Below are 22,245 nucleotides of genomic sequence, written 5' to 3'. Positions count from 1 at the left end.
CACTATAGCGACTCGACGAGTCTATGCGCATACACTGATTTCCCTGGGATCCTCACTTGACATGACGAGTATTCTCCTAGATTGACGAGTTCCACCTGGCATGAGTTGTGGGGCCTCCACGACTCAACTCGCCGAGTCACAAGAACAACTTGGCAAGTCCTAGCTTGACTCAGTCCACCTGTCAACCCACTCTGACTCTCCCTGACTCACTGAGTCAATCCCTCAACTCGGCAAGACCACTCGCTGAGTGGTGCTGGGCAATCTTCATGCTACTCGCTGAGTCTGTTCTTCGGACTCGGCGAGTCCATACCATGCAACGACTCAAACTCACTTCTGAGGTCAGATCTGTTCCATACAATCATAGATCTGGCCTCCCCATGCATGATAATCACGTAAAGTCCAAACCTTGGGGCTCAAACAATAACTATTTGCTCATAAATGATGTTTTAGCCCTATATCTCATAAATCTAGGCCAATGCTCTCATGAACACTCATAAAGCTTAAGGAATACAGCTCTTCTGGACCTCTATGGATCTCATCTCAAGCCTTATCATGATTAGGGACGAAATGGACATCAAATCTAGCCAACAAATGGGTCAAGAAACCCTAAACCCCCATGTTCATCATAAAAATGTAAAAGGAAGCCAAGATATCCCTCCAAGATGATGCTCTGAGCTCCAAAATCGCAGAATGTCCACTTCCCTTGCCTCTTCTTAGCTAGAATCTCCTTTGCCTTGCCAAACCAAGTTCCAAAGGTCAATAATGGCCTCTTTTCTCTCCCAAAACGCTCAAATCTCTTTAGGATTTCTCTCTAGGGGTTGGTGGTCGCAAATGATGGCCATAAGCCCCTTTAAATAGGTCTCAAACCTTGGGAATTAGGGTCTCATTACACAGCGTGGACTCGCCGAGTCCACTCTTGGACTTGCCGAGTCCAGACGCGAACCCGCGTCCAAAATCGCGATCCTACTCGGCGAGTCTGAGCTCCAACTCGCCGAGTCCACTCACAATTCTCAAAAATACACCAATAATAAATACCTGGAAATTTCGGACTGTTACAACTTTGATTTATATGCACAAACCTGGTCATACTGAAGTTTTGCCGTTTTCTTCAATCCTGCAACAAATGTATCTACACTAGGAATATCTTCTTCTCCAGATGTTTTACCCTTCCGAGCATTTACCTCGTCCAATAAAGTACTTCCAAGAGATGACTGCGAGTCACTTCTCAACAACCCTCCACTAGTGGCACCACCATACTCCGGTGGCGGCAGTTCCCATAGCTTCCGCTCCAGTCTTCCTGGAAACCCTTTATCAAAATCATTAGGCGGGGGTGTTCTCAAATTCCAGTGGTGAAGAATTCGTCATAGGATTAGCTCTACAACTCCGACTTTTCATTAACCTAAAACTCGTGGAATTTGATATTTCTGATTGTACTTCTTGTTCTTCGTAGGGTTCTTCCGATGGTGTGACTATAGAATTTATCATGTTTTCTAAATCTTGGAAGTTTTGCTCCAATGCCAGATGTTGATGCGGTTTCGAATTGGGGTCTTGCAATGGGACCCAAGATTGATTCTGATTCCGTTTCTTCATTGGAAACGGGAGGTGACTGTGATTCCGAAGATAATTGATTGTTGGTGGATTCGTCTATTTCCACACATCGGACCTCCTTGCACACGTCGTTTGATGGCGATGGTGAATTCCGGTTTCCTTCCGGCGGAATTGAACGGAATAACTTAACACTTGATGATTATGATGCCAAATATTCGTTTTCATATGTGTTTCCATTCCAAATACATGACATGAATTATAAATTCAAATTATTTGTATAACAAAAAATACGTATTATATACCTTTTTTATGATTGTTTAGAAAAAGTTTGGTTAAAAAATATAAATTTATTTTATCAGGTAAAAAAAATTAAAAATCACTTATGTTCCTTTTTTATATTAGTGACCACCATTTTCTGGTAACTATTTTTTTTCATGCAGTGACCAATATTATGTGGTCACTATGTGTGTGTTTGAAAAACCAATGACAATTGATGACCAATATTTTGGTCACTAAATCTTCAATGCAGTGAGAACTTTTTTTGGTCATTAAACATCAAATTAATGACCACTAATTCTAGTCAATAATACTTGTTATGAAATTAAATAACAATAATAATTGTTAGTGACCACTCAGTGACAACTATCTTCGATTTGGTCACTAAGTATGTACAACTACCAAAATTCAGTGACCACTTAATATATGGTGACTAAAGAATATTGTTAGCGATCAGATTTTCAGTCGTAACTAAAACATTGGTCACTAAAAAGGAATTTTCTTGTAGTGTGTAGGATGCAAGTGAGTCTTTAAAACTAAGCTAGACCCGAATGAGAACATCGAATGATATAACTCACGCTTGGTTAAGGCTACACCCGAAAGAGGGAATCGAATATCAAGAGACTTTCTCTCTTGTTTCATAGGATTCCCTAAGGATCGTTATGGACCTAGTAGCTCATTTTGATTTGGAACTACATCACATGGACGTTAAAACAACTTTCATTAATGGTGATTTAAACGATGATGTGTTACTGATTCATCTAGAAGGCTTTAAGCCTAAAGGTAAAGAACACCTTGTATATATACTTAAGAAGTTCATATAAGGGTTAAAACAAGCATCATGACAACGGTACTTAAAGTTTGATGGAGTCATGAAAAAGAATGTCATTAATAAAATCAAGTGGATTAGTGTACCTACCTTCAAATGAGTAGGAGCAATTTTTCAATACTTGTTCTTTATGTTGACAATATTATTTTGGCTAGTAATGGTCTTAATTTTTGCTTGAGTCAAAGCGATTACTTTCGCACCATTTTGACTAGAAAGATCTCCGGGAAGTCTCGTACGTGATCGACATTAAAATACACCGATATCGGGCCAATGGGACATTAGGATTGTCTCAAAATGATTCCATTGAAAGTGTTCTTTCACGTTAGAACATGAAACATTGCTCCCCCTCAGTTGCTCCTGTAGTTAAAGGAGACATTTTTGGTTCTATTCAAAACCCGAAAACGGAGGTAGAAAATTAACGTATGAGATTCATACCTTATGCTTCTATAGTTGGAAGCCTAATGTATGCTCAAGTTTATACTCGTCCCAATATCGATTATATTGTTGGAATTCTAAGCTGATATCAATCTAATACATGCCTAGGTCATTGGAAAAAACAAGGAAAGTGTGGCGATATCTTTAAGGGAAAAAAAGACAGCAAACTAACATATAAAGGAACTAATAGATTAGAAGTGATTGGCTTTTCTGAATCCGATTTATAAAATGCAAATTCATTAAAAAAAAAGTCAACTAGGAATTTTTGGATTGACATGAACATAAAGGGACGTTGTTTATTGAAAATTAATCAACATTAGGAAGACAGCGTGAGATATTTGTGTACAAGTTAGAAGCCCTAAGATCGGTTGGGAGGGATGAAAATGGAATTTTATTAAGGATTACTAATAAGTTAAAAAACATGATTCGTAAACACTAATTTTTTAGTGATGAATATTTTTTCAAAAACTACGAATTTTTGGCTTTTCCAAAAAATCAATATAGTCTTTGAGCTGAGATCCCAAACATGCCCTAACCAGATTGAAGAAGAAATCATATGGTTTGATAGGGAAGTATCATCGTCGTTGGAAAAAAATACCGAATGTGCATTGACCATAAAAGGTAGAAACGAAAGAATTGTGCGGACTTTTTCATATTATTATTATATTTTGAGTAAATTAGAAGAATCATGCTATGATTTTGGTTAATTTGAGTCTTTGGCCCGTAATATTTTTTTAACTTGGTTCGTCCCTATAATTTGATTTTGTTGCCTCTTTAGCCGCTAACGACTTAAAATGATCAATATATCCTTATTTTTTATTTTAATTGTTTTATTTAATATTTAACTTACTAAATGAAATTGTTTGATATACCCTCCAATGAATGAAGGAGCATCTCACTTAGAGGAGAAAATCCTTGTTATCACTAAGGCTCGTGAACCCAAAACGTCATTAAGGATGTCATCTAGGTTTAGAAGACCCACTAACTTTGTAATCGACCATAATGAAGCTGATATGGATATAGGAAAGTACAATGATCCAACATCTTATCAAGAAGCCATTAGTAGTGACATTTTCTCAATGGAATGAATCTATGATCGATGAACTTGATTACATGAGTAAAAATTACTTTTGGGAACTTGTTTGAACTCCCTAAAGGTGTAAAACATGCAGGTTGCAAGTGGGTATTTAAAGCATGTAACATCCCAGAAAGAGTGGTAAAATTTTTAATTTCCAAACACCCAAAAATACAACCAAGTTTTTCCAAATTAACCATAGAACAAATATTTTTAACATTGGAGTAAAATCAAATAACAAGCGGAATAAAATCGAGGGGAGGTTGTGCAATCACGTTAGACCCTTCCTTTTAGAACTATAATTACCTGAAAGTGTTAAATCACAAACCATAAGCATAAAGCTTAGTTATTTCACTGTAATATCACATACCATGGATACCAATGGGCCTAACCCGTACATTAGGCCCAACCCATATCTCTTCTTAATAAAAGAGTCCTTTAAACTCCACGTGTCCTCTTTTGCAACACCAACTTGCCACGTGTCATCTATAGGGAACCCTTCTGATTCATTTTCCCACCCATTCTTTGCACCTCATAAACGAATACAGCAGCTCCTAAAAATCAGGACACAATTTTTGAAAATCCTGCAAATAAACATTGATATCAATCCTATTTTTATGGCAATCGTTTATTTGTTTTACAATAAATATAGTGAAATTAAAATCTTCAAAATCAAGCATATCTCCTGTAAATCAGGAATCAAATTAACACAAATCGTTGACTTCTACTGCATCATTTGATCATCACTTCCTAAATAACTCGATTTGAGTTTTGGTTAATTATAGCATTTATCTCATATCCGATATTACATGCATCAAAACTATGCAATCAAATTAATTTTAAAACTTATCTCTTCAAATATAAAAATTAAAAAATATATAGATTTCATTTGACTGAATCATTTCAAATAAAGATTTGGTTTTTTGAATTTTTATTTACTATATCCCTTAAAAGTTGCATTATTTTTATATTTATTAATCTTATACCATATATACCTCATTTTGTTAATTTCATCGTGTTATAAAAACCGAACCCCCAAAACAAAATTGCGATCTTCCTTTGATGTTTTATTCTTTTCAGTCTGCACCTGTTTTGTGTTCAATCAATCAATCAGGTATGTTTGAATGTTACTGTGATCTGAATGCTTAATGTCACTTTGTTTTTGTTATTGGTGTTATGTGTTCAATCCATCAGGTATGTTTCTGTTTATTTGATTAAAATGCAATCATAAGTTTATTTTATTTCATTTTATATTCGTGTATAATACACACAGTAACTATGTTTAATTGTTGCTGTGATTTGAATGCTTTATGTTATTTTGTTTTTTTTATTGTTACTGCATGCGTTTGTGTGAAATGAAATCTATTCTTCCTTTATTTTTTCATATTTTACTTTTTTTTAATCAAAGGACAAAAAATGCACGCTATACAGCAGCTATGTTTTAGTTATTCTTTGATTTGAATGCATTATGTGATTTATTTTTACATGTATAACATCATATTTTCTGTATGAACAATTATATAACATAAATTTGTATTATTTCAATTTAATACTCAAAGCTAAAAAAATATTTTAATTTTATTTTAATGCTTTATGTGATTTGAATGCTTTATGTTATTTATTTTTACATTTTATCAATCAAATGTGAAAAATGGCTTTGATTCTTTCTGTTGTCTTATTAACTGTGATTTGGTTTCTTTATTTATTTATTTATTTTTTTCGTATTTTACAGTTTTATAATCATATGCCTATAAGACCTGTTTACTTTTAATCCATTTATAGCATCTTACTTTCTGCTGCAATAGTTACATAACACAAAAAGGGAATTTGAATTTAATTGTAAATTTTTTTATTGACTTTGTTTTTTCTTTGCAGACCGATGGCACAGCCAAATGTTACTTTGATTGCAGATTTGGATGTACTTAAAGATGATTCGACTATCAAAGTCAAAGTGATAAACCTATGGAACCTTTTTTCATTCTATAACAATGACGAACTTTTCTCCATTGAATTAATCTTAATAGATGAGCAGGTATCTTACAATTTAACATGATATATTCATTCCACATGCAAAATTTAATATGATTAAATTATAAATTTATATTTTCTACTTCTTTTAGGGTACTAAGATCCAAGCAAATGTAACAAGAAAAAATATCTATCGTTTCAAAAACATTCTAAAAGATGGATTGACATTTTACATAAAATGTCCAAGCTTTGCATCTCAAAGGATGGGTGGTTTTACTTTAACTCGGCAAGATCATAAGCTTAGTTTTGTCCATGAAACTGTTGTTACGGAGTGTCATGATTTTTCTGGACCTACATTTGGTTTTGAGTTTGTTGATTACCAATCTATTATATGATTGGTCCATCCTGAAAACATCATTATCGGTTAGTTTGCATTTTATTATTTTTTTTATTATGGTCAATTTTATTGTTTGAATATAAATATAATATTATATTTTTATTTTCATAATAATATTTAATTTATCTTTTTTTTGTTGTTGATAGATGTTATTGGATTAGTGGTTGCGTTTGGTTAGATGGTGCGAGACAATGATGATAAGAAAAAACACAAACTAAACATCCAAATCCAAGATGCAAAGTTTGTTATTTTATTTTTTTTAATTTTGTATATTTTAAGTACATATCATTATCGTTTCATCTAATTTTACACTTTTATTTGGCAGCGGGTTACAATTAAGTGTCAATTTGTGGGGTGATTTTGCTTACAAGATGCAACACTTTCTTGATAACAATCCACACAATCTTCGTATCATTGTTATCCTTCAATTTGCAAAACTTAGGTTGCGTTTAGTTACGGAAAAACAATTTTTATTTTCCGTTTTTTGTTTTCCCTTTTCAATTTTCATTTTCCGTTTTCATTTTCCATTGAAAAATTTAGAGAACGCTTTTAGTTAAACTTATTCATTTTTCATTTTCAGTTTTAGAAAATTAGAAAACGTGTTTAAATGTCTATTTTTCTATCGGTTTTCATTTTTAAAAAATGGTAGTGGTAGTAGGGTGTGGGTGGGGGTGGTGACGGTAGCGGGTCGGCGGCGGTGGTGGTGATGACAGGCGATGGTGGTGGCGGTGTCAATTTTATCAGTGGTGGTGATGGTGGTGGTGCTAGTGACGGGTTAGTGGTGGTGGTGGTAATGGTAGGTCGGTGATTGTTGTGGTGGTGTTGGGTGGGTGGGGGTGCGAGTGTGTGTTTGTGTGTGTATGTGTGTTTGTGGGGGTAGGTGTAGGTTTGTGTGTGTGTGGGTGTGTGTGTCTGTGAGGGTGGGGGTAGGTGTGGGTGTGTGTGTGGGTGTGTGGGTATGTACGTGTGTGTGTCTGGGTGGGTATGTATGTGTGTGTGTTTGTAGGTTGGTGTGTGTGTGTGTGTTTGTGGGTGGGTGTGTGTATGTGTGTGGGTGGGTGTGTATGTATGTGTATGTGTGTGTGTGTGGGTGGGTATGTATGTGTAAGTGTGTGTGTTTGTAGGTGGGTGTATGCGTGTGTATGTTGGTGGGTGTGTGTGGGTAGGTATGTATGTGTGTGTGTTTGTGGGTGTGTGTGTGTGGATGGGTATGTATGTGTGTGTGGGTGGGTTGGTGTGTGTGTGTGTGCGGGTGGGTGTGTGTGTGGGTGGGTATGTATGTGTGTGTGAGGGTTGGTGTGTGTGTGTGTGAGTGGGTATGTATGTGTGTGTGTGTGTTTGTGGGTTGGTGTGTCTGTGTGTGCCAATGTGTGTGTGGGGGTGGGTATGTATGTGTGTGTGTGGGTGAGGGGTGTTAAGGTGGGGGTAGGTAGAAGTGGATGAGGTGAAGTGGGTGTGTGTTTATAGAAAAATTTTGGAATTAGAAAAATATGGAAAACAATGATTATCAGTTTTCCAAAATTTTCCAACTTGTTTGTAATTTTAGAAAACCGAAAATTTTCATTTTCCGTGAAAAATTTAGAAAAATAGATGAACTAAACGCGTTTTCAAAATTCTCATTTTTCTTGGAAAATTTTTCCGGAAAACGGCTCATTTTTCCGCAACTAAACGCACCCTTAGTATTTGGAGAGGTATATTGTATTATTTTGTTATTAAATATTATTTTTTAATCATTATCCTAACATTTAATAAATACTTTATTTTAGATCGTCCAACAGTTAACACCTACTTTTCCGTGTCAAAGCTGTTCATTAACACAAACATTGATGAAATCAATGTTTTTAAGAAAACGTAATTGATCTTTTATCATTCTAATTTCTACAATTAACTTTTATGTGATTTAATATTATTTTAATTTTTTTGTTTAAAAACAGTTTGGATGGAGATGATCGCCCTGATTCATCCACAAATACATTGACACGTATGAAGTCTAATAAAGTTTCCGAACATGATGATTTCATGGTTAACTTTCAGTTGAAGACAATTTCTGAGATTTCTGAACCCTTGGAGGTGTGTTTTTATATATTTTATACTAAATATAATCCTACTTTTTTTTTTTTTTATGTATAGTACATCATCAAAATAATTTTAATGTGCAGAAAAATACATTCATTATCGTGTGTACTATAAAGGGAATTTTACAAAATGAAAATTGGCATTATCTGGCATGTACAAGTTGCAACTACAAAGCATTTCGTCCTCCTACTGCAAACGATCAACCTAATGCTGATGGGGTTTTTATTGGTTATGAATGTCATAATAAGGACTGCACAAAAACTGAAACTTCAGTTATTCCTAGGTTATTAATTTCCTACTTAATCAGTATAAGTTATATTATATTTCATATATATTTCATATTATTTTATATTCTCATTTTATTAGGTTTATGATCCCACTACGTGTACAAGATAATACTGGTACTGTTACCTTAACCATGTTTGAAAGGGATGAAAAATATCTTTTGAAAAAATCAGCCAAGGATCTGTTTAATAAAACATTACAGGTGGTGCACCTTAATTAAATTAAAATTAATTAATACACTCACTTAATCTTATTACTTTAACCTCACTTTTATTTTTTATCTTTTTCTTCTAGCTTGGTTTTAGTACTACTTTCTATCCCGGAGAGATAAATGCACTTTAAGGTTTGAAATTGGCGTTTAAAATAACAATCAAACACTTCAACGTCTCAAAAAGGAACAACCAATATAGTATATGTAGAGTCAGCGATGATGAAAAGTTGATTGAAGAACTTGAAAATAAGTTTATCGTTTCATAGGTCATTTTATTATTATTATTGTTGTTATTGTTATTATTATTATTATTATTATTATTATTATTATTATTATTATTATTATTATTACTACTACTAATTCTATGTATACATCAACTCTCCTGTTTACTAAATCATATGGTTTATGGTATTAATGTTTACAATTTTATATAATATGTTGATTTATGTTCATATAATATATATTTATTATTCAGATTTGTACTTCACAGTCCTTTGATATTGCCGAAGTAGATATTGAATCACAGGAGAATCGGATTTTGAAGGTTATATAGAAATTATATGTAACGACCCAAAATTTAAGACCAAAAATTTCTTTAATAAATCATTACTTAAAGTAACATCATCATTCCAAAACATAATATGAGTATAAGTTTTCAAAACATATGTTCGTTATCAGAGTAAACATTCCCAGGCTGTCTAATCTATGGTGTGTGCCATGCGATCACCCCGAGCTCTTTCCTCCACTACCGGAAGTACCTGAAACCAAAACTGAAAACCGTAAGCATGAAGCTTAGTGAGTTCCCCACCCTACCACATACCATGCATAACCACATACTGCACATACTGGGCCACACCCCCTATCTTGGGCCTCGCCCCCTACCTCGGGCCTCACCCGCTACAACAGCCCCGCCGCTCCAGGCCCCGCCTGGCTTCGAGCCCCGCTCGGATACAGATCTGTTTTACTTAGGCCTCGCCTGTCACAGGGCCTCGCCCGTCAACAAATAATAACACATAAACATTTCATAACACATAACTAACACATGCAACTGGTTCTGTCCTAAGGCCTCGCCTTTCCTGGGCCTCGCCCATGTCCTGCTACTGAGGAGTCATGGAACCCCATCCATGCTCCTAATGGTAGTGAGGTACGGGCCTAGCTCACTCTCACTCCTATTCTAATTCGGGCCTCGCCCCTAATCTGCTACTAGTGAGATATGGAACCCCATCCACACTCTGCTATTGGTGAGATACGGGACCTCGCCCACACTCACCTCCCTACCAGGTACATACATGTATCACACAGACAACAAGTATAAACTATCATATATAAACAATTCCTTGGGCGCCCGCCCGCTATTACTGGACCTCGTACTGCAAACAATGCTAGCATACTGTGCCTAGGGCTAACCCCCAGGTCTTCTACTCATAACTACATGGGCCGGCATTATGGCCTTAGACCCATTCACACAAAGGGAAACTCACCTGAACTGGCTGAACTTGCTGATGATCTCACTAGCTGCTTCCCGACAACTCACGGAACTCCTGCTCCCCTTGCTCCCCGAACTACTAATATCAATGCAACACTGAGTCTAACTGACCCCCGAAAGACAATCAAGTTCACCCTGGTCCAAAGTCAAAGTCCTGGTCAAATTCAACCTTCCAGGTCAACCCTACTCGCCGAGTCACCCTACTGACTCGCCGAGTTCAAAATGATCAGATTCCTTTCATTTGCGACTCGACTCGCCGAGTCAGTCCATGACTCGCCGAGTCTACCGATTTCTGAGTCCAGATGCTGTTCAACTCACTGAGTCTCCACCCGACTCACTGATTCGAGTCACAACTCGAAGGGTTTGGGGTTTCGCGACCTGACTCGCCGAGTCCAAGAACAGACTCGCCGAGTCCAAGGCAATCTTCATACGACTCGACGAGTTGTTCATCCCACTTGTTGAGTTTCTCCAAAACTTCATGCTACTCGCCGAGTCCACTCAAAGGACTCGTCGAGTCCCTTCAGATCTCCTTACATGCAGAGGATTTTTGAGTCATGCATGGACTTCAAACTATAGATCCACCCTTCCCAAGCCTATTCCACACGTAAAGTTGCAAACTTTACGTGTAGAGAAGGAGATCTAGGCAAGATACACCATTAACTAGGGTGTAAGGCCAAGGGACTTCAAAATCGACTCAATGGCTGATACTTTATGCTTCTCCAGGCCCTAAAACACTTGAATCTGAAGTAGCAACTCCAGATCCGGCTTCTAACCCAAAATAATAACATTATGGCAAAAGAGCCCCAACAACCACACATAGATCTAGGTGCAAAAAGGGTCCAGGAACTAGTTTATTACCTCCAAGTGCTCAGAATGAACTCACAATCCCAGATCTATAGCTCCTTCTTGCTCCTCCAAGTTCCTTCTTCCTTTTCCAAGCTTTAATGCACCTTCCAAGGATCAACTAGGAGATATGACGGCTAGGGTTTGATATCCAGGGCTAAAGAGGCAGTAAGGAACCCTAGGAAGAAGATTAAGACATTTATATAGGTCCCAAGTCCCGAATTTAGGGTTTTCCACGCACAGACCAGACTCGCCGAGTCACCTTGACCGACTCGCCGAGTCGGTCGCTTACACCTCCACCCGGATCCCGCTCGGACTCGTCGAGTCCCTCCTTGGACTCGCCGAGTCGGCCCTTAAATTAGGGCTTTTCTTTCCCTTCTTGGCCTTTGAAACTTTGGGTGTTACATTATATTTGAATCGAATTATGTTATAACTATATTACTTCACTTCGTAAATTTTTTATTGAGTACATCTGTTTTTTTAGGATGCAATTTCTAGGACAGACGACAGCATAACACCTGAAACTGTTGATAAAAACTTAGCAACAAGTCCCATGAAGATTTTGAATACACCAACAATTTTGAAGAGAAATTTGGAAGAAGTCTTTCATTTGGAGATGAATGAAAAGTTATCATCAACGAAAACTCCAAAAATTTCATCGGAAGGAGGCAATAACCAGATTGTGAAGGTTAAGTTGGAAAAAAGTGACTAAGTTTTTATTTTAAGGAGAAGTTTCATAAGGTAGTTATGATTTTAAAACAATGATTTTGCATTTTATTTATCATTCGGTACTTTGACATTGTGGTTTTTAAGTTTATTTTTTTGTTGGGAATGATTGTTTTTTTGATGGTATGTTTTTCCGACATTCATAATACATTATGACTATGAATTTATGATTTATAATTTTCCTTTGACATTCTTTTGAATATTTGTCATTGGATTGTGTTATCTGAATATGGTATTAATATAAAGTTTCTTTAGTATTTTGCATTCTGTGAGTTTCTCGGTGTGTGTGTGTGTGGGGGGGGGGGGGGGGGGGGGTCGGGGGCTTTCTCTAGGTAAAGGTAACGAATGTGAAGGGTATTCTTTCGAACCAAAACCATTTCTACCTTTTTGTGTTACCGCTATTAACGAATGTGAAGGGTATTCTTTTGAACGGCTTGAGTTTTCGCTTACATCTTCGTATTCAACATTTCTGGATCAAAGTAAAACAGGTAAAATTACTTCGACATAATGTATTTTCTGTTAACAAAACTAACATTAATCATCAATTGATCATCTCTTACCTGTTTTCTTGCTTTCTTCAAACCCCAAAGTTGCGTTCAATAAATCTCCGACTTCGACATCAGGTATTACTCCATGTAACCTTTTCTTCACTTCGCATTTCTAATCGGTGGTGTATTGGTATCTTCCTTCATCTTTATCGCCAGAATAAACATTTACAACCTTTAAGAAATCGAATGGTGGCTATGGAAATCTGTATGCAATTGAAATTCTAGGTCTAGGTTTATAACCCGTTTCATCGTTCGTGTTACATACAAAAGGGGAAAGGAAAGGTTTTGGGAATAGTGATAACTTTTAGGTGAGTTATAATGTTTTATTATAATTTAAAATTTATGAATAATCATTAAAATGAAATTTATTTAATTTCTCATGTATTTGATTTACTTTATGCACAAAACGTGTTTAAAATGTCAAGCATAATATCTTAAACATTTCAAAACATTACTTATAGTGGTATCTCCAGTGTATTATCAATAAATAAATTAAAATTATTTTAAAAAAAATGACTTAATTTATAAATAAAACATCTTAAATATATAATATATATTCCACTAACTCATTACACATTCTAATTAATAACTATAATTTGTTTGTTATTTTATTATTATTTAATTTCTTAATAGTTATTTTTAAATTATTCATTTCCTATTTTAATTTACTATTTTGTTTTTAATATATATCAAGCATGGATGCCATATACGCTAGAGAAAGAAGAAAAAAAAAGTTATATTTGGATAATAAAAAATCCAAGAAAAACTGTACCACGGAATCGTCTCAACGTATACCTTTTACACATGCTATTCATTTGAGCGCATACGGTAATTTTCTACTTTCTTTTTCATATGTAATATGTTTTATTTATTTATTTTTAATCTGTTCTTCATAATTATTTTTAAAATAAATAAAATTTTATAAAATTTAATATATTGAACTTTATATAACCAAACGTCTTTAAATTATTTTCTATTATTTTACTGGTTCGATTAAAACTCCAGACTCTACTAATGCAAAAGAGAGGAGAAAAATTAGGAAGTTATATTTGGATAATAAAAAATCCAAACAAACTTCTAATACATCTAAGCATCAAAAAACATCTATTTCACATGTTTCTCACATGTCAAATAAGGGTATTGTTATTCATTCATTTTACAATTATTTCTTAACTATATATGATATATCAAATTTCCATATTATTAATATTAAAGTTATAAAATTTAATATTATATGTTTTATTACTAACTATTTTTATTATAATTATATAACAGATGTCTACAATCATCGTTGTTATTTACCCTCTATGAGTTGCTATACAAACGTCACATCAAATAAGGAAAATATAAAGTCAGTCAAATCATTTGTATATCAACATACAACTATCCGTTCTCCTTCTTCCAATATAAATATTAGAACTCCATTATCTAACATTTCAAATGGTATGCATTTGTTTATAGACAATTTCTAAATTGTATGTTTCACATTTATATAATTTATAAAAATTCCTAACGTTCTAATTTGTATCTTTATTTTGTCAGAATATTATATTATCAATAATAAAAATCAAACACCGCTATCTATTAACAATGATAATTCGGTGTTTGATATTGGCATGACATCCACCCGTCGTTCAACCATCATTCAAAAATCTTCATCAATCAAGTTACCAAGAGGAAAACATCAATTAAAAAGGAAGGCTACCCATATATCTGCAATACCTATGTTTGACTTAACATTAGATGAAGAAATTAATGATCACCACATTATTGAAGTTGTTTTCCGCGGTACTTCGATAGGTGATCATAATTATACAAAATTTTATATTATTTATTTTATATATTTAATTATATTCAGAAATTTTTATTATTTATGATATTCAATAGATTACTTGGATCATGGAGATCAGACTTTTATATGTTATATGTGTCATGCAAAACTATGGAAAGATGAATCGGTTAGAGGGAAACAAAAAAGAAATACATCTTATTCCTTATGTTGTGGTTACGGCAAAGTTGAGCTACCACCCTTAAAAGAAGCACCTTCATGTTACAAAAATCTTTACCGTTCCATGGATTCTAAAAGCAAATACTTCATGAAGAACATTCGTTGTTTCAATTCAATATTTTCATTTACATCAATGGGAGGAAAAGTTGATTCATCTATCAACACAGGCAACGCACCATACATATTCAGACTTAGCAGTCAAAATTATCATAGTATGGGAAGTCTTCTACCTACAGGTGGATCAAGACCAAAATTCTGTCAGTTATACATATATGATACGGATGACGAGATTTCAAATAAATCGATAAGTATTGGGTATATTTTTACAATCAACTTTAATAAATCATTTCAGATCATTTATATATTTTTACTAACATTAATACTTTTTTTTAATAATTTCAGTGGACCAACAACTTCTTCTACATCAAGTTCAAGACCATATGATCTCCAGATTATAGAATTTTTGAAGGCTATGTTAGATTCAAACAATGTGTTGGTCAAGTCTTATAGGATGGTAAGAGACAGTCTTCATGAAAATCCTGGCGCTAATTTGAAATTAAAACTAATTGGAAAAAGAGAACAAGATGGAAGGACGTATAACTTACCAAATTCTTCTGAGGTAGCCGCTTTAATTGTTGGTGACATTCGTGACTCAATTGATAAAAGAGACATCATTGTTGAAACCTCATCAGGATTACTAAAGCGTATCAGTGAATTGCATCCTTCTTATCTTGCTCTTCAGTATCCATTACTATTTCCATATGGTGATGATGGTTATAGAGTTGACATCCTTCATAGAGGTATTACATCTTCAAGTAACAGCAAGTGCCCAACATGTACGATGAGAGAATTTTTCGCTTACCGAATTCAAGATAGAGATCAATCGTTCTCACTACTTCTTAATGCAAAAAGGTTGTTCCAACAATTTTTAGTTGATGTTTATACCATGATTGAAAGTGAGCGATTATTTTTCATACGCAAGCAACAAAAAATTCTTAGATGTGAGTCTTATGAGAATTTGCGTAATCATCAAGCAAGTGGCAGTACAGGTATTTGGACATTGGGCAACGTGTGATATTACCTTCTTCATTTACCGGTGGTGCACGTTATATGATGCAAAACTATTTGGATGCCATGCCGCTATGTAAATAGTTTGGATATCCAGATTTTTTTCATAACCTTTACGTGCAATCCAAAATGGCCAGAAGTTCAAAGGTTTCTTAAGGACACTCCACTTCATCCTGAAGATAAACCGGATATATTATGTAGGTTATTTAAGATTAAGTTGGATGCATTTATTAAAGATTTAAGGGAAAATGAAATTTTTGGCAAAGTTCAAGCAGGTATTTAAAATTAAACTTTAATTTTAAATATATATATATATGTGTATATATATATATATATGTATATATATATACTAGTAAACTACCCGCGCGATGTGGCGGCACGAGCTAGTTCCTCTCGACATACAGTTTCCACTCGGAGATTATTTTCATTTTGACGGCGGATAGTTTCTTTCGATCTTTTGGTAGATTGTTTTTTGCCACATAGTTCCTTTCCGCAGATAGTTTATGGCTACGTTCATGACACTGCAATGCTGTTTGCGGCAGGGGCATGAGATGGTGATCAACAAAGAACTTTTAATAAAAGGGGTATGGTAAGCTATGGACCAAATTTAAGTTTTATAATTATAATGAATGAATCATAAGTAAATTAAATAGAAAATAGAAAACCACGATAAAGACATAAAGGGGTATGGTAAAGAATGGATCAAATTTAAGTTTTATAATTGTAATAAATAAATCAGAAGTAAATTAAACAGAAAATAAAAAAGACATTTCGGGTTCGTAAGTACTAAACTCAAAACAATAATAAACCATTAGATGCTCTGAGTTAAAAAAAAAAAATAGGGTTTAGGAACCAAATATACATAATATCCCAAACCAAAGGGACTACTCGTGTAATTTAGTTATTTATTTAACAAAAATACGCAAGTTAATAGAATTATGAATTTTTAAAGAAGACGTAAAATGTTTAAGTTGTGATTTTGGTTTTAAAAAAATGTATGTTAAACTTTATCTTATAATGATAGTGATAATACACTATTGTTTGATAAAAGTTACTTAATTGTTGGTAAAGACATTTAACATATTTTCCATCAACTAAAACAATTAAAAAATATTAAAAATGTTTATTGAGGGTGGGCGTTTTAGAAAAAGGGAAAAATAAGATTATAGATAAAAGTATGACACAGATTAATTAAACAATTCTAATAAAGCAAATTATTAATTAGTATAAAATTTTATTCTTTTATTATGATTTTATATTTTTAAAAATCATAATATGATTATTTGCCTTTATTTTTAAACAATTTACCTAAATATCATTACCAAATATGATCAAATACATGCTACATGACTATTATAACCAAATTTGATCAAATACATCCTAAGTGACAGTTTTAAAGAAGAATTAGCCTTTATTTTTATATATCATAACCAAATGCGATCAAAGATGATGTCTTTATTTCTCTGAGTTATTTTTAAATTTTAGGCAACACAAATACCATACATGAAACAACAAAAACCGATCATCTTTTTTCGGTTTAAACATGTATCTCTTATCCTTTTTCAAATTTATATATATATATATATATATATATATATATATATATATATATATATATATATACCAATATCTTGTTTCTTATTCTTTTCTGTTGAATATAATAGTTATATAGAAATAGTTGTTAACTTTTTTCTTAAAATCACACACACATACATGTATTCAAATTTAAAAAATCAGATTCAATCCTACACACATTCAGATTTGAAAATCATAATCATGCATTTTCTTTGTACATCTATTAGAAAAGCATCAATCGTAACTACCATCTATCTCCATTTCCCTTTTTCTTCCAAGTAGTAAGAAACTCATTTTTGCCAAAACTTTTTGATGGGTACCGTTTTAGCCTTCTGAAACTTGAAGATTTAAAGAACTTTTAATTGATTCAGATTTATACGAACACCTCACCTGAAAATTGAAATGTAAACTTATAAAAATACAACAAAAGAGTTCAACTTTTACTCTATCTGACAGACAATAACCAAATATTATTGAAACCTTAACATGTTCTTATACCCAAGTCCATAAATTCAAACCCATAATCAAACAACCTGCACAAAATAAAAAACAAAATCAGAAATATGATTATCGGATAAAAAAACAGAAGATTTAATCAAAAGTTATTGGTATCATCTGCTATGTATAGATCTAGGTAGATCTGTCATTCTGACCATCCAACCCAAGAATCAATACAACATATATTTTTGAAATAGCATATATGTCATAGTTTTGGTAAGAAATCAACAATACTCTCGCCATAGAAGAAATTAGAAGGCCAGTCGAACTGATAAAAACTCCATTTGTTTACCTTCAAAACCTGAAAAAAAACTAAAATAAAACATGTGGCAAAGGCTAGAATAAATAAAACAGAGGCACATCAAACTTACAACAGATAAAGACAAATCTTCTCTAATTTTCCCATCGATAATGAGAAAAAATATAACCCTAGAACCAAATTGAATATAGGATATATCATACATCAGCCCCAAAACTTGCTAGATGTCTTCATCAGCATATTCATACAGGTGGGATCGTTTTGCGTGAGGTAGGTTGACGAAAGGCAAATTACACTTGAATGGAACTTGAAACCAGCTTTTCATGATCTGCTCAAATGAGAAAAAAATCAGGAATCAACATCTGACTTGCAAAACCCAAACCAATATCTGATATTTAAACAAAAATGAGTAAAAATCCCAAACTTAACCCTAAAGAAAAATCGAACCATATCTGACCTTCAAACGTAGATTCAGATCAACCCACCTGCAATTTGTGGGTTTACTCAAGAATCATTTGTAAATGAAACCCACAATCGTAAACTATTAAGGAAAACTTACATTACAACACCGGTTTTAAGGATAAGGCGGCAGTGATGCATAGATCCTTAGGTTTTCTAAGAGAGTAACGAGGTGATGGTGGTGATGAAGCAGGGAAGATGACAGCCTGAGATCCGTATGTCTTGAGAGAGAGAGAGAGAGAGAGAGAGAGAGAGAGCGCTTACTCTCGTATAGCGGTGGTCGAGGTTGGTTGGTGGCGAGTGGCTGTAGATGGTGGTGAACATAGCAACGAGTGGTGGTTGGCTATAGATGGTGCGGAAGAAGCAGCAGCGGATCTGGTTCACATAGAGAGAGAACATAGATAATGGGATCGAGAAAGAAGAGGAGGCTCCTAAATTCGAAATGGCTCCGTCATTTTTTGAGAGCTCAATTCAAATTACATGTTTCTAGATTTTAAAAAGAAAATTTGAATTGCCCGCCCATGTGAAAATGGTAGGGCCAATAGCCATGCGCTGCTACAAAGGAGTTTTAAAATCTTTAAAACATTTCATGCACAAAAGTTTGTATATGATGCTCCAATATTTGTACATAACAAATAAAAATTGTGATTGGTTAATAACTTTTGACAAGGATCACTGATAAAATCATCTACACCGTCTAAAAAGTATTCAAGGGTTTAGAATTCAATTCCTTGAGTTTTAAGATAATTGTCTTAATTTTTTGAGGGTCTGACATTTATGAATGCTTTATAAAGTGTGTGTGTATATATATATATATATCTTCTTTAGTTGCTAACTTGTATCATTTTTGTATATTTTTATATGCAGTGGTTTACACAATTGAATTTCAAAAAAGAGGTCTGCCTCATAGTCATATATGTCTGTTTATGCATTCTGATTGCAAGCTTCCTACAGTTGAATATATTGATCCAATCATTTCTGCTGAGATTCCAAATATTGATGAAGAACCTGAATTGTATTCACTTGTCAAGGAGTTCATGATTCACGGTCCATGTGGGGCTCAAAATTTCAATTGCCCATGCATGGTGGACATAAAGTGTTCTAAAAACTTTCCAAAACAATTATGTGATCATACTTCAGTTGATTCAGATGGTTTTCCCTTATATAGGAGAAGAAATGATGGAAATTTTGTTGAAAAATCAGGTGTTCAGTTAGATAACAGAAATGTTGTTCCATACAACAAATATCTGTTAAAAAGATATCAGGCACACATTAATGTTGAATGGTGCAATCAGGGATCTTCTATAAAATATTTATTTAAATATATAAACAAGGGTCCTGATAGAGCGACTGTTGCTATGGTGCAAAGCAATAATGATTCTGATAACAACAATGTAGTGGATGAAATCAAAGAATACTATGATTGTAGATATATATATATATATATATATCTGCATGTGAAGCATCATGGATAAATTTTAAATATGATGTTCATTATAGGCATCCTGCGGTGATTAGCATACCTTTTCATTTGCCTGGTCAACAACAAGTTGTATATGAGGCAGACGATGATATTGAAGATGTTCTTGACCGGCCTTCAGTTGCTTCTTTAATGTTCATATCTTGGATGAAGTGTAATGAAATCAATAAAGAAGCACGAAAACTTACATATGTTGAATTTCCTACGAAGTTTGTTTGGAAACCTAAAGATCAAATTTGGAAGCCATGGGAAGTTGGATTTTCTATTGGTAGAATTCACTCCGTTTCACCTAAGCTTGGTGAAGCATATTTTTTGAGAATTCTTTTAAGTAAAATGAAAGGTCCAAAATCCTTCGAAGAAATTCGCACAGTCAATGGTGAAATTTCTTCTTCTTTTAAAGATGCATGCTATAATTTGGGTCTTTTAGATAATGAGAAAGAATATATCGAAGCAATTAAGGAAGCAAGTCTTTCCGGATCTGGTTTTTATCTACGTTTCTTATTTGCTACGATGTTATTGTCCAGCAGTTTGTGTAAACCAGAGTTTGTGTGGGAAAACACATGGGAATACCTATCAGACGGAATTCTTTATTCTCAACAAAAGAGATTAAAGTCTCCAGGTATTATATGTTTATTAAATTATTATTAAAACTGTATCATATAAATTTCCAATATGCAATCAATTACATTTTACCTCCCACTTAATATTTTTTTTAATATGTTGTAAGCAATATAGTATTTATCGTACAGGTTTATCACTAAACGAAGATCAAATTAAAAACTTGACTTTGTTTGAGATAGAACAAATTTTACTTCGAAACAATTCCAGTCTAAAGGACTATAGAAGGATGCCTTACCCAGATGTTGATTTGGTTTCATCTTCAAACAATCATTTGATAGCTGAGCAGCTAGATTATGACATATCAAATTTGAAGAATGAGTTTGATCATTTCTTTGTTTCATTAACCGGCGAGCAACGCAACATTTTTCTTGATATAATGGCTAAGGTTAAAAATAATACGGGAGGTGTATTTTTCATTTATGGTTATGGTGGAACGCGTAAGACATTTCTCTGGAAGACAATATCTACAGCAATTAGATGCCAAGGAGAGATTGTTTTAAACATTGCTTCAAGTGGGATCGCTTCTTTATTGTTGACTGGAGGCAGGACAACACACTCTCGGTTTATAATTCCAATAAATCTTACCGAGGATTCTTACTGTAGAATAAATCCAAAGAGTGATCTTGCAAGTTTAGTAAGAAAAGCCTCATTGATCATTTGGGATGAAGCACCGATGGTACACAAGCATGCATTTGAAGCTTTAGATCGAACTTTGAAGGATATATTAAGAGTTGTCGATCCTGCAAACTCAAATATTCCATTCGGGGGAAAAGTGGTTGTTTTTGGAGGTGATTTCAGACAAATTCTACCTGTTGTTCCGGGTGGCAGTAGACAAAACATTGTTAACGCTTCTTTAAGCTCTTCGTATATATGGCAACAATGCAAAGTCCATAAATTAACAAAAAACATGAGGTTAACTGTTGCAAGCGATTCATCTACTGTTGATCGAATAAAGGGTTTTTCAAACTGGCTTTTGGACATCCAAATGATGGTGAAGCAATTGTTGATATTCCAGAAGATATTCTCATTAATGATCCATGTGATCATATTGGTTCATTAATCAATTTTGTATATCCTTCCATTCTTGAAAACTTCAACAGCGCAGGTTATTTTCAAGAAAGAGCAATACTTGCTCCCAAAAATGAAGTTGTTCAAGAAATAAATGATCGATTGTTAAAATTGATTCCAGGAGAGCAAAAAGAATATTTAAGTTCAGATAGCCTATGCCAATCTGAGTTTGTCCATGATCAGTTTGATGCTAATTTATACTCACCTGACGTTTTAAATGGTCTTAAAATATCAGGTATGCCAAACCATAATCTCATTTTAAAAGTCAGTGTTCCAGTTATGTTATTGAGAAACATTGATTAGAAAAATGGCTAATCCAATGGCACTAGACTACAGGTCAAAACTTTGGGCAAACGTGTTATCGAGGCAGTTATCATATCTGGAAGTAATATTGGAAAGCGGACTTTTATTCCAAGAGTGTCTTTAACTTGTAACACCGTAAATTTCAAAACAAAATTTTCAATTTTTATAAAACATAATTCCATCGATATTCATAAAAAAAAACA

The 22,245-nt window shown here is 33.8% G+C and overlaps 2 protein-coding genes across 2 annotated transcripts; both read left to right on the top strand.

Annotated features, from left to right (window-relative positions):
- The first annotated feature begins 1,514 nt into the window (after positions 1-1,514).
- LOC145007256 (uncharacterized) lies at positions 1,515-12,141 on the top strand. Its single transcript, XM_078966226.1, has 13 exons — positions 1,515-1,602; positions 5,244-5,277; positions 6,039-6,195; positions 6,284-6,401; positions 6,675-6,701; positions 6,808-6,944; positions 7,187-7,289; positions 8,295-8,379; positions 8,463-8,598; positions 8,688-8,887; positions 8,971-9,091; positions 9,576-9,644; positions 11,914-12,141. Exons 1-13 carry the CDS (start codon positions 1,515-1,517, stop codon positions 12,139-12,141), a joined length of 1,503 nt encoding a protein of 500 aa, XP_078822352.1.
- Positions 12,142-19,012: 6,871 nt separating this feature from the next.
- On the top strand, positions 19,013-22,042 carry LOC145007255 (uncharacterized). The gene is made up of 7 exons (XM_078966225.1): positions 19,013-19,052; positions 19,438-19,585; positions 19,739-19,855; positions 20,071-20,669; positions 20,800-21,627; positions 21,669-21,776; positions 21,861-22,042. The coding sequence occupies exons 1-7, from the start codon at positions 19,013-19,015 to the stop codon at positions 22,040-22,042; spliced, it is 2,022 nt and encodes a 673-aa protein (XP_078822351.1).
- Positions 22,043-22,245: the final 203 nt, after the last annotated feature.

Source organism: Lactuca saligna, chromosome 7 (genome assembly GCF_052625555.1).
Source record: "Lactuca saligna cultivar CGN05327 chromosome 7, ASM5262555v1, whole genome shotgun sequence".
Taxonomy (NCBI): Eukaryota; Viridiplantae; Streptophyta; class Magnoliopsida; order Asterales; family Asteraceae; genus Lactuca; species Lactuca saligna.
Note: the sequence above shows the minus strand (reverse complement) of the source record. Positions and strands in the feature narration are given on the sequence as shown.